The 12,609-nt window shown below is 41.7% G+C and overlaps 1 protein-coding gene across 4 annotated transcripts in view; it reads left to right on the forward strand.

Moving 5' to 3' along the window:
- The window catches only part of slc2a9l2 (solute carrier family 2 member 9, like 2), a 195,884-nt gene that overhangs the window by 104,440 nt on the left and 78,835 nt on the right, over nucleotides 1-12,609 (forward strand). For all 4 annotated transcript variants that reach the window (XR_007035272.1, XM_047346454.1, XM_047346453.1 and 1 more), the window contains exons 11-12: nucleotides 7,871-7,972; nucleotides 9,655-9,730. Coding sequence is in view for 3 of the 4 variants with exons in the window: in XM_047346454.1 (XP_047202410.1) it covers nucleotides 7,871-7,972; nucleotides 9,655-9,730 (178 nt within the window). In the remaining variant the exon portion in view is untranslated. The remainder of the gene's footprint in view (nucleotides 1-7,870; nucleotides 7,973-9,654; nucleotides 9,731-12,609) is intronic.

Here is a 12,609-nt window from a genome sequence, read left to right on the forward strand (position 1 = left end):
AACATCAAACGAGACATGAAAAGACATGTCAAAGGACATGACAAAAAGACATGACAACACCGCGTGGAATAGGACAAGACAGACCTAAATAGGGACGAAGGTGAACATGAAACAATAGGGCAGGTGATCAGAAAAACAGGGAACATGTGAGACGTGGAGACAGGGAGGCAGAGGGAGCAGGTGAAGCAGACAGAGACAAATGAGGACATGGAGGAGCTTGACGAAGAAACAAAACTGTAAAACACACCCAGGGAACCAAAACACAGGGAGAATGACAGATCTAAAAATACAATAAAACAACACTGTCAACAGAACAGAACCTAGGAAATAAAACACCAGAAACAGGAACTCAAAGACTAATCATACTAGAACATCAAAACATCTTATTAAACGTAAACAAATACAGAACCAAAAACACCCTGTGACAAGCAGACTGCTTCACATGACAATAAAAATAAATTTGGCCTGCAACACAACTTCGGTGTGAAAATGACCACAACCGCAGTGTTGTCATAATTTTTTGTTAGGTTTTTCACTGAAATCCCAATAGTGCGGATTTTGGAGTAAATGGAAGGCGGAGCTCCCTCAAGCTGTAGCCAGATGTCTAAAATGATTCATCCTCTTTCTGATGTGATGAATTGTGACCACACATTTTAATCCTTCCAACCGTGAGCGCTGAACTCACCAGACTGTCGTGCCTGTCAGGAAGTAGGATAGAGCATTGATTTGTGAGTAGAGATGCACTGATCAGTCTTTTATTGGCAGATAAAGATTCCTAGTTTTCCCTCAGGTCTTACCTGCTCAATCTGATTTTGCTAGATTTTCTTTTTTTTAAAGGACTACAAAACAAAACCTACTTGTGTACACTTTGTTTTAATCCAACAATTACTTTTTGTAACACATTTTGACCATAAAGTAATAAAGTGTGCTGGTTCCTCGATGGAGGTATAGCATTCTCAATGTTTTCATCAAAGACATTCAATAATCCCTAATAGACATGGACCGATATAAAATTCTCACAGAATGATAACATTGAGTGAAATACCTCTGTTTCACAATGTTGGTGAAACACAAAGGAAGCAATCATCTTACTGCTGCTAAAAGACTAATACAACACATTGGTTATTATAGCTATAATTAGTTATAACATTTAGATGATGCTTTTGAGTTTCATACTTACCTTGAAGTTACTAGCAACACCTTCATGTAAGACTATTTAAACCCATTTTGAATATAGTCAGTTCTCCATAGATGCCATCTATTTTTTGTCTTTTTTTGTTAAGTCATATTTACAATATTAAATTAAATTTATAACATTAAAGGAAGATCAAATTAAGATATTATGTACACGTCTTTGGTGACATCACTTAAGGCTTGAGCCAACCAATCAGTTCTTTTGACTGCATTTATATTTTTTGTTATGTTTAACCTACTTTATTTGCATGTTTTTAATGAAATTCCTCACTCAAAGCTGTAATGTGCATGGCCATGGCAGAAAATAAAATGCTGAGTGGTGTCCAATGTCGTAACTCAAAGGCTGGTCTCCTGCAGGTTCTAGATGTATCCCTGGTTCAATAGACATGAATATAATGAATGGGTTCTTCCCAGACCTGTGCAGAACCTGATGACATGTTCATAAGTAGGCCTTGACCATTGTCTGAAGGCATGCCATGGTTTAAAATGTTACGTTTCACTTTTTTTATCACTCCTATGGTACACTGCGATGGTAGTTTGCTGAACTAGCATACAAACTAAAGGACTGTTGCTCATTTCTCCTGTAAATATGATACAATATTCCTTTATTGTCAGAACAAGTCGGAAATTTGTCTTGCATCATATTACTTTTATTTACAGAGATATACACACAGTCACAGGCTGAATCAAAAGGTACACATTCCATGCTGGTTAGTGTTCCATGTTATGCTTCAGAATTGACTGATATACAAAAGCATTTCTCAGCTTAACCTTAGTAAACTGGGAAACCCTGTACCTTCAGCCTGATTGTAATAGCTTCTGTTCATGATTCAGAGCACGGTCAGGGTTAGAGGCAATGCCATTAGCTAATCTCACTATATTTTTATGGTAGAAAGAATCATAAAGTCTTTCGACCAGGTTGGCTTACAATCTTACTGCTAATTTTTATTTAATGAAGCAATTTTGATTTTTCAGCTATGAGCAGACCTTTATACTATGTGGTATTACAGTACTGCAAAACATTCATTATCACTGAAGTATACAACAAAAGAATAACTTTTAAATCTTGACACTGACATGACATTTATCTCACTACATGTGACTGAAGTAGAAGTTAATACTTAAAATGTATTTAGCTGAACAAAGAAATAGATCATCATCCTGTGTATACGAATCTGCTGACTCAGATTTTAAACAATGAGTGTCAATATGCCCACCCCGTTCCCTTGCTCTTTATGTGTGTCCATGTATCAAAATACCATCGAATAAATGTCATAAACAACATTTTATAACTGTAATAATCTTCATATTACTTTTGCAGCACTGATTGTTTCTTTTGCTTTTGAAGAAAAAGCAATAAGATCATGTTAAACATTCATTTTCTATACCAGGGCTAGTGCTTATCTCCAGCAGTCTACAGGCAGGGTACACCCTGGACAGGTCGCCAATCCATCGCAGGGCAACACAGAGACATACAGGAAAAACAAGCACACACACCCAAGGTGACCTGACAGTCACATGTTTGGACTGTGGGAGGACACTGGAGTACCCGGTGAGAACCCATGCATGCATGGTGAGAACATGCAAACTCCATGCAGAAAGACCCCCGGCCGGGAGTTGAACCCAGGACCTTCCTGCTGCAAGGAAACAGTACTACCAACTGCGCCACCGTTTTTATTTTTTGAGTCACACCATAGTATTTCTTGCCAAAGTTAGCATACGATACCGGCCCATGCCTGCTCATAAGATAATTCAACCATTGAATCAGCTAAAACATGCAGCCCCAGTTTGGAGTGTGTCTTCCATTATTAGCTTATCGCCTTATTTTCGCTGGTAAAATAGAGCAGAGCTAAAGGAACATTGCATTTGTCATCTTTCCAGCTGTGTTTTAGTTGCAGAGGAAGCTTTTTTTGTCACATAGCTTTTAGGAAACACAATAATTAATGATAACACTTGAAAACAAAAATCTCAAATGCTCAACTGGCTTTATGTACATGGAGGAGTGAACACTAAATGAAGCAGAAATTCACATGATGACTCTGTTTCTGTCTCCATGATGTTGTCTGATGCTGGTGATAAATTATTCAGGCCTGTAGTAGACAAACTTCAGTCACCTCTCTTATCAAATTCTCTCTCTCATTGACATACACGTGTTCAGCCTCATAAATATCCATTCTCGCAAAACTTCCGGGACCCCTAATGAGCTGTGTGTTAGCTGCTGGTTGATGTTTGTGTGAGAATGCAAGGTGCTACAGTGTCGGTAGTGTCTGGGAAAGAAATGTCTCGTGTCTGCAGGGACATTGGCCACTGGGATGTACACACATACACATTCTGGATACTGAGTAAATTCCTTTGCATGTAAGGAAGTCCAAATTGAACAGAGACACAGTCTGAGGCATTCCAGTAGGAAAGTTCTAGAAAACAGGCAAATAATAAATCAGTAATTCCCCCCTAAAAAGTTCAACTCAAACTGATCCATCCCGGTGGAAGACGGATAGATTTCATACAAAGAGCAATAACTTTTTTTCCCCCTTCAGTCTCATAAAATCCCACTGGTTCGGATCTATTGATGCGATGCTACAAACTCTCAGAGGCAGATGAAACAAGGCCAGAAGCTGTAGCCTCTGCTTTGCTAAAGCATGCCTGCTGCTTGATCTGAAATCCTGAGAGGAGCCCAGGTGATGACTGAAGGGGCCCCAGAATTATTGATGAGACAGAGACACTGTGGTGCACGAAGAAATGCACAGAAAATTGTAAAAAAAACAAACAAATCACAAAAAGACAGTAATATGTTATTTGTAATGATACCAGAAATTAGCGATTACTCAGAAGGCTTCTTACCCTTGAGATATAACTTAAAGTAAATGGCCAGAGGTGCATTTTGTTTTAGGAACCGCACAAGTATCATGTAAAAACACCAGAATACAAGAAATATTCATTTGGGTTTGAGTGCCTAAATATCCTAGAGGCTATGTTGTCTGGGGCTTAAATGCTCTGGTAGGGTCTCCCATGTCAAACAGTCTCTAGGTGACGGGTCAGACAAAGAGCGGTTCAAGACACCCTCATGAGGACCACACAATCGAGGCACATGACGTCGCCCGGTACGGCAGAGCCGGTGTCCCACCCTGGAGCCAGGCCTGGGGTCGGTACTCGCCGGAGAGTGCCTGGAGGCTGGGTTGCTCCTCGCGGGACCCGGCCGGGCCAAGCCCAAAGGAGAGATGTGAGGCCATCCCCCAGTGGGCCCACCACCTGCAGGGGGAACCGTGAGGGACCGATGCAAAGAGGATTGGGCGGCAGACTAAGGTGGATACCTCGGCGGCCCGATCCCCGGATGCTTAGGCTGCCTCTAGGGACGTGGAATGTCACCTCACTGGGGGGGAAGGAGCCTGAGCTTGTGCGGGAGGTCAAGAGATATCGACTGGATATAGTCGGGCTCACCTACACGCACAGCGTGGGCTCTGGGACCCATCTCCTTGAGAGGGGCTGTACTCTCTTCTACTCTGGAACGGCCCACGGGGAGAGGCAACGGGCTGAAGTGGATTTGCTTGTTGCCCCCCAGCTCACCTGTCTCGTGTTGGGGTTTACCACAGTGGATGAGAGGGTTGCATCCCTGCGCCTTCGGGTTGGGAACAGGTCTCTGTTGTTTCGGTCTGCAGACGCGGCGGTAGTGTGGAGCACCCGGCCTTCTTAGTGTCCCTGTCGGGGGTGCTGGATAGTGCCCCTCCCGGGGATTCCGTTATTCTGCTGGGGGACTTCAACGCCCACGTGGGAAACGACAGTGAGACCTGGAGGGGCGTGATCGGGAGGAATGACCTCCCCGATCTGAATCCGAGTTGGGTTTCGTTATTGGACTTCTGTGCTTGTCATGGATTGTCCATAATGAACACCATGTTCAAGCATAAGGGTGTCCATCAGTGCACTTGACACCAGGACACCCTAGGCAGGAGGTCGATGATCGACTTTGTTGTCATATCGTCAGACCTTCGGCCGCATGTTTTGGACACTTAGGTGAAGAGAGGGGCTGAGCTGTCCACTGATCATCACCTGGTGGTGAGTTGGATCCGCTGGAAGAGGAAAAAGCCGGACATACTTGGCAGGCCCAAGTGCATAGTGAGGGTCTGCTGGGAACATCTGGCAATGCCCTCAGCCAGAGATGTATTCAGCTCCCACCTCCAGGAGAGCTTTGACCAGATTCCAGGGCATGTTGGAGACATAGAATCCGAGTGGACCATGTTCTGTCCTGAGGCGGCTGACGGGTACCGTGAGGCCAAGCATGCCGTGGCCCAGGCTGTGGCAGAGGCAAAAACCTGGGCCTGGGAGGAGTTCGGTGAGGCTATGGAGAAGGACTACTGGTTGGCCTCGAAGCGATACTGGCAAACCGTCCAGCGCCTCAGGAGGAGGAAGCAGTGCTTCGCTAACACTGTTTACAGTGGGGTTGGGAGGCTGCCGACCTCAACTGGGGACATTATCGGGCGGTGGAAGGAGTACTTCGAGGATCTCCTCAATCCTGCCCATCACGCGTTCCCTGGTGGAAACAGAGGCTGGGGACTCAGGGTTAGACTCTTTCATCACCCTGGCTGAAGTCACCAAGGTGGTTAAAAAGCTCTGTGGTGGCATGGCTTTGGAGGTGGATGAGATCCTCCCTGAGTACCTCACGTCTCTGGATGTTGTAGGGCTGTCATGGTTGACATGCCTCTTCAACATTGCTTGGCGGTCGGGACAGTGCCTCTGGACTGGCAGACTGGGGTGGTGGTGGTTCCAACTACAGGGGGATCACACTCCTCAGCCTCCCTGGTAAGGCCTACGCCAGGGTATTGGAGAGGAGAGTGGTTCTTGACTGGAAAAGGGTGGCTTGTCGTCTTCAGGTTGGAGGGGAGTTCCTGCCTCAAGTGGAGGAGTTCAAGTATCCTGGGGTCTTTTTCACGAGGGAGGGAAGAATGGAGTGGGAGATCGACAGACGGATCGGTGAGGCTGCCGCAGTAATGGGGGCACTGTGCTGGTCCGTTGTGGTGAAGAGAGAGCTGAGCCGAAAAGCGAAGCTCTTGAGTTACCGGTCGGTCTACGCTCCTACCCTCACCTATGGCCATGAACTTTGTGTCATGACCGAAAGAACGAGGTCTGAAATGAGCTGAAATGAGCTTCCTCTGTAGGGTGGCCGGGCACTCCCTTAGAGATAGGGTGAGGAGCTCGGCCATCCGGGAGGGGCTCGGAGTAGAGCCACTGTTCCTCCACATCGAGAGGAGCCAGTTGAGGTGGCTCGGGCATCTATACCGGATGCCTCCAGGACGCCTTCCACGGGAGGTGTTCCAGGCACGTCCTACCGGGAGGAGGCCCAGAGGACGGCCCAGGACACGCTGGAGGGACTATGTCTCTCGGCTGGCCTGGGAATGCCTTGGGCTCCCCCCGGAAGAGCTGCAGGAGGTGTATGGGGAGAGGGATGTTTGGGCATCTCTGCTGAGTCTGCTGCCCCCACGACCCGGTCCCGGTTAAAGCGGAAGACGACGAGTACGAGTAATAGTATGAGTACGAAGTTTTAAAAAAACCTTCAATAAACTAACCAATGTTTCTGTGTAGTTAACATCTGGGTCACCCGATGTCATTGGATGAACATAGCTAGCCTAATTGTTAAGAAGGAGGACAGACACAAAGATCTGAGTTTCAGGCTTAAGTTAACACTGTGCTGGCTGAGTGATCTCTTATTCTAAAGAACTAATTCCCCCAGTAAGACAGATGTTTTTTGTTTTACTTGAAGCATACCACTTGGCAGAAGGAGTGATCCTTCTGGACAGGCTTCATCCAGACATGTTTGAGTCAGAATGTTGCTCTGATGATCCACGAACCATGATGGACCATAACAGGGCACAGAGGCTGAAAGATGTGCTGCCAAAGATTATTGTTATCTTCAGAACCTAAACTGGTACGACTCAATTTCTAGTACAGCACACCTTGCTTGTGATCTTGTAAGAAGAATAAACATTAGTCATGTTTCATGTGCACTCATGGTGGAGCTACATGGTTTGAGTGGACCAGTCATCAGTCTGTCTGCTTGGTGATTTTTTTTTGTGGTGGATGATGTTTTATATATGATTGTTATTTGAAAATAAAATCTGTCCATTCCAGTCCACCAGTGGTCCTCTTCATGACCTGCTACCAGTGCTTTGCAATGGGGATTTCATTTGAACCTAGTGGTGTTCTCAACACATGGTTTTTGAGATTTTCTGCAGCTGTTCAGAATGAAAATAAACCCTAATGAAGGACAAATGACAAAAAGAGAAAAATGAAATAATTGTGCATTAAATGCATTGAGACATACGTATGAAGACTCTGCTTTTTAGACCAATGCCTACTATGATGTCTCAGAGTCAAGTTTGTTTGATTTACATCACACTAACAAACCAAATTGAAAAAAGGATGGGGCATTTTCTTTCATGTAAGGTGAACTATATGTCACGTGAGTTTAATTCATTTTCAATCTTAGTCTGGCCAGCTTCTTTAAAAATACAGGTTTCCTTTTTTAAAAACAGCAATTTAAAACAAAATAACAAAACAACCACCTATCTTTATAACATTTGAAATTGCTGTGTCTGTGCCTTGGATTTACGAATAGATAGTAATTGCTCCAATATCTGTGCTGTGAGGCAGCACTCCAATTTTACCTTTTTTGTGTTTCCTTCAGGGTCTGGTGATTGAGCGAATTGGGAGAAGACCCCTCCTTATATTTGGTTTTTCCTCCATGGCTGTATTCTTCAGCCTGCTCACAGTTTTCCTCAACTTCCAGGTGAGCCATATTTTCGATTCACAAGCCAAATTGGATCTGAAGTATAATCACACCTCACATATAGATACACATGTCTAGAATCCTGATAATGATTATGATAGAAGGAAAACAGGGGTTTTCTCTCATAGGTGTGCTATGTGACTCTGATACCCCTGAAAAAAACCATTGCACCTTTCAGAAGCCCCTAATTAGTAAATAGAATGTGCCTCAGAGATTTATTAGAGAAGACTAATGATCACGCAGAATCATCAGGACCAAGGAAGACACCAGACAGGTCAATGACAAACCCAAGCTCAAAGCAACATTAAGATATAGAACAATTTACCAAGCTTTAATCATCCAAAGTGTCTGAGTTATGAGAAGTGAAGTTATACTCAGCCCTTCTGAGTCAATACTTTTTAGAACGTCCTTTTCTTCCAGTTAAGCATTTTAGGGTGTCTTCACCAGCTTTGCACATCTGGAGAGTGACATTTTTTTCCCAATCTCCTTTGACATACATTAATTTAAGATGAAAAACATCTGTGAACACGAATTTTCAAGTCTTGCCCATTTTTAACTTTATTTAGGTCTAGACTTTGACTGGGCCATTTTAACACATGAATATGCATTGATCTGAACCAGTCTGTCATAGCTCTGGCTGTTTGTTTAGGGTCATTGCCCTGCTGGAAGGTGAACATCTGCTCCAGTTTAAAGTCTCAATGGGTTTAAAGTCTCCACTTTAAAGTCTAAATAGGTTTTCTTCAAGGATTAGCCTGGATTTATGTCCAGTCACCATCACATCGACTGTGACCAGTTTCTCTGTGCTTGTTAAAGAGAACCATTCCTAAAGCATGATCCTCTTACCATGTTTCAGAGTAGGGGTGGTATGTTAGTTGAGTTTGCAGTGCTGGTTTTCTGCATTGCAAAGTGTTTTGCATGTAGGTCAAAACATTTAGATTATATCTAGAGAACCTTCTTTCATACAGTTCCCTACATGGCTTATGGCAAACTTCAAATGGGACTTCATGTGTCTTTCTTTCAACTATAGCTTCCTTCATGCAAGTTTTCCATAGTTTGTAGGGTGCAAAAATAATAGCTGTAACATCAAAAAAAATGTCCCACTCCAGCTGTGGAACACTGCAGCTCATCCAAAGATGTCATGGACTTCTTGTCTGCTTCTCTAATTAATGCTCTCCTTTTACTGACCTGTCATTTAAGGTAGACGTCCATTTCTTGGTAGGTTTCAGCTGTGACAAACTCTTTATTTTCCAAGATGATGGATTGCTCTGTGACATTTTCAGAGCTCAGAGCTTAGTTTTATACACTAACCCCTTTTAGGTGTTTCCATTACTTTCTCCCTGACCTGTCTGCTGTGCTCATTGGACTTCAGAATGCTGTTTATTCACTGATGTTCCCTAACACACCTAAACTAAAGGGAGCTGAATAAAATTATAAGCAAAATATTTCCAGTTGTCTACAGCACTACAAAATGTGAAAAACTTCATGGTGTATAAATGATTTTCTGATGCACTGTATATTGCACTGTGTATATCACAGTAGATGTTTTTCAGGTTTCTGTTCTGATGATTAATTGATTTGTAAGTGAGCAAATGTAAGATGTCTATTAGAAAAAACAGTTTTAGAGTTTTTGTAGCAGATTTTTAAGTAATTTGAAATCAAGCATAAACCTTGTATCATTCCAGGACAGTGTGTCATGGGTGCCATACCTCAGTTACATCTGTATACTGGCTGTTATTGCAGGCTTTTGCTCGGGACCAGGTAAAGCCACCACTTTCCTTCAAACTGCTCTTATATACTGTATAAATAGCATGCAGCTTTGAACAGGTGGGCTGATTTAAATTTGTCTGTAGTTATTCAGTGCAGTTGGTTAATCAATATGGCTTTCCCATATTTGGTCTTAAATAATCAGCAAATTAGCATGCCGCAGTGAAAGGTGTAATTCTATGTTTGCATACTAAACAGTACCTACACATTACTGTATATGCATGATGCTGCAGATATGAGAATGTGAGGGCATTGGTCCTGGTGAGTGGTTGACTTTTTGTGTCAAGGTGAAACCTTCTCTGTAATATTCATGTCTCCGGGGAACATTCATCAAGCAGCGTGCTTGTAGGATGGGATGAAAGAATCTTCCTAATTATCGCATATGGATTTGGAGGTGAAGCTCATTAGATCATGCCCTTTAGTAAAATGAGGGAAAGAGAGAAAACTTAGGAAGGTAAAAGATCCTGAAACATCTTCAGTTGAAGGAAGCACTGAAACTTTGTGGTCACCAGAGCCTTGCTAAGGTGCACTACTGTGGTGATCACTAAGAAAGATTGCTTTGCAGCACACCAATAATTCATAGCCCCTTGAAATGAATGAAGCTTCCCACTGGGAGAGGAAAGGGAAAGTATTCACAAAAGGGAAAACCCCTGTTGTACTATGAGTCTTTGAGTGGATAAATGAGGACCCATCCTTACCTCTGAATTGGCTTTGACATGGGAACTGTGCCCCAGATATTTCACTACTACTCTAAAACACAAAGTTTGTTTCTTTCTAGAAGAAAAATTATAGATTTTTGTTAGGTACAACAAGCGGTATGGTCACAGCAATATTTTATTTCCTACCTACTATATGCATCTCTCTGCTTTAAATTCACCTTAATTGATTTTTTCATAGTTTCTTTTAAATTTTAGTTTCTATAATGAACCCACCCATTTTTTATAACCCACTTCAATCTCTTTAGGGATTTGCCGTTACATTATACCACGTATGGAGTTTTCTAATAAACCAAACTTTACATTGTGTCTTTCTTATTTGAAGCTGTCTACTTTTTCTTCGTTGGACATTGTAATTTACAGCTATCGAGTCCATCATTATTTCTTCTAAAACATTTAGCCTTTATTGATTTTCATTATTATTTCAACACTGATAGTTTTATTTAACTTTTTTTTTTTTCTTTTCACACTGCCTTTATATTGAAATTCCATTGTGTTTTTCTGAGTCTCTTTTGTTTCTAACATGTTCAGCATTTAAAAATTCAGCATTTAAATTCATTCAAAGTATACATTTCTTTAATGGGGTTTACATAAATGTTACAGAGCATAGTCTAGTTAGAGACCCATGCACAAGTTATGTCCTCCACCACTGGAATATATTCAATGAACAAATTCAGTTATTACTCAATGTAAAATGTTATTTAAAATATCCACTAATAAGGTTTAAACTTGTGCTTTCCCTTTACCAACGATATTCTGTTTTGCTTTGCCTTAGGTAAAATTTATGCTGTGATATCCTCTTAATAGACACTACCGGTCAAAGGTTTTAGATACACTTTCTCAATTAATTGGTCTCCTTATTTGAATGTGTAGTTTGTGGCAGACCCATGTATTTTTCAACAAGAAAAGAAAAAATATGGGAACATTTTCCAATCTCCATCAGTCCCCTTATTGTTGCAAGAACAAGAAAAAGAAATAAACTGTAATTTATAGATTGATATATTGGGTTGTTTAACCCCAGTGAAACATTTTAGTACTAAATATATAAAGTTTTGACATAAAGTCAGGTATGCTTAAAGATTAGCGTGCTTATCAAACATATGTTATTTTGGAACAAGTATGTACCAAATAGTACTTGTTTTACTGTATTTGTAATCCATTATCAAAAGTCAAAATACCTTTGCTGTGGCACTCCAACTGTTTGAGGTTTGAAGGCCTCCTTGCCATCAATTTAATGTTTATGTCCCACCACAGATTCTTTGTTAGACTCAAGACTGGAACAGTGGCTATGCCAGTCCAGTACGTTACTTCCAGTCAGAAGAGACATTTTGAAATAAATGTTTCTGAAAATGTATAAAAATTTTATTATTTCTTTAGGATCATTAGTCGGCATACGTTACTGTAAGTTATTGTTAAAACTGTTGCCTTTTCTTTATTCTTTTTCAATTGACTTGCAAGAAGTTTGATAGACTTATTACCATGGTCGAAGTTCTCCAACCACAATTTCTATATTTAGAATTGTATTCTTGCCTGTTTTATTAAATTCTAATTTTAATCTTTTTATTTTATTTAACATGTTTTCTTCTTGGGATGTAGCATGCGTTGTTTCTAAGTCTTTTATTTTCTGTTCTAGTTCCACATCAGCTGCTTTTTCTTTTTTTTCCGATATGATGAATAAGAAATCATTTTTCCATACATAACATTTGTTCTGCCTCCCATGCATAGTTACTGGAGCATGCTCCAGTAACTATGATCCACAAACTGAATTTGAAACAATCCCAGTGGGTCTCTTCCAGAGACATCAGCTCCTAAAACCAAAACAAGTTCATTAAGTTCTGCATGATTAACAGTAGGTCAGGGATTCTTCCACATTTCTCTGACTGTTATTACCAGGGGATTATATCTAGTGGTGTCAGCTCGTTGGGTGGACTTGTCTCTAATCAAACCGATGTGTTGCCACAGGCCCTGTGGAATATAGTTAGAGTTCGGGTTGACATAACCCTTTGGATTTGAATTCCAGTACACATAAGTCCAGTCCATTTTCCAATTGCTAGCCTCCAAGGTGTGCGGACACAAATGTACACATCTGCATTCTGAAACCAACTGTCATAACCTCTGCAGGGGACCACATCACAGAGGTCAATCCTTGCTGCCACT

Source organism: Girardinichthys multiradiatus, chromosome 20, assembly GCF_021462225.1.
Source record: "Girardinichthys multiradiatus isolate DD_20200921_A chromosome 20, DD_fGirMul_XY1, whole genome shotgun sequence".
Classification (NCBI taxonomy): domain Eukaryota; kingdom Metazoa; phylum Chordata; class Actinopteri; order Cyprinodontiformes; family Goodeidae; genus Girardinichthys; species Girardinichthys multiradiatus.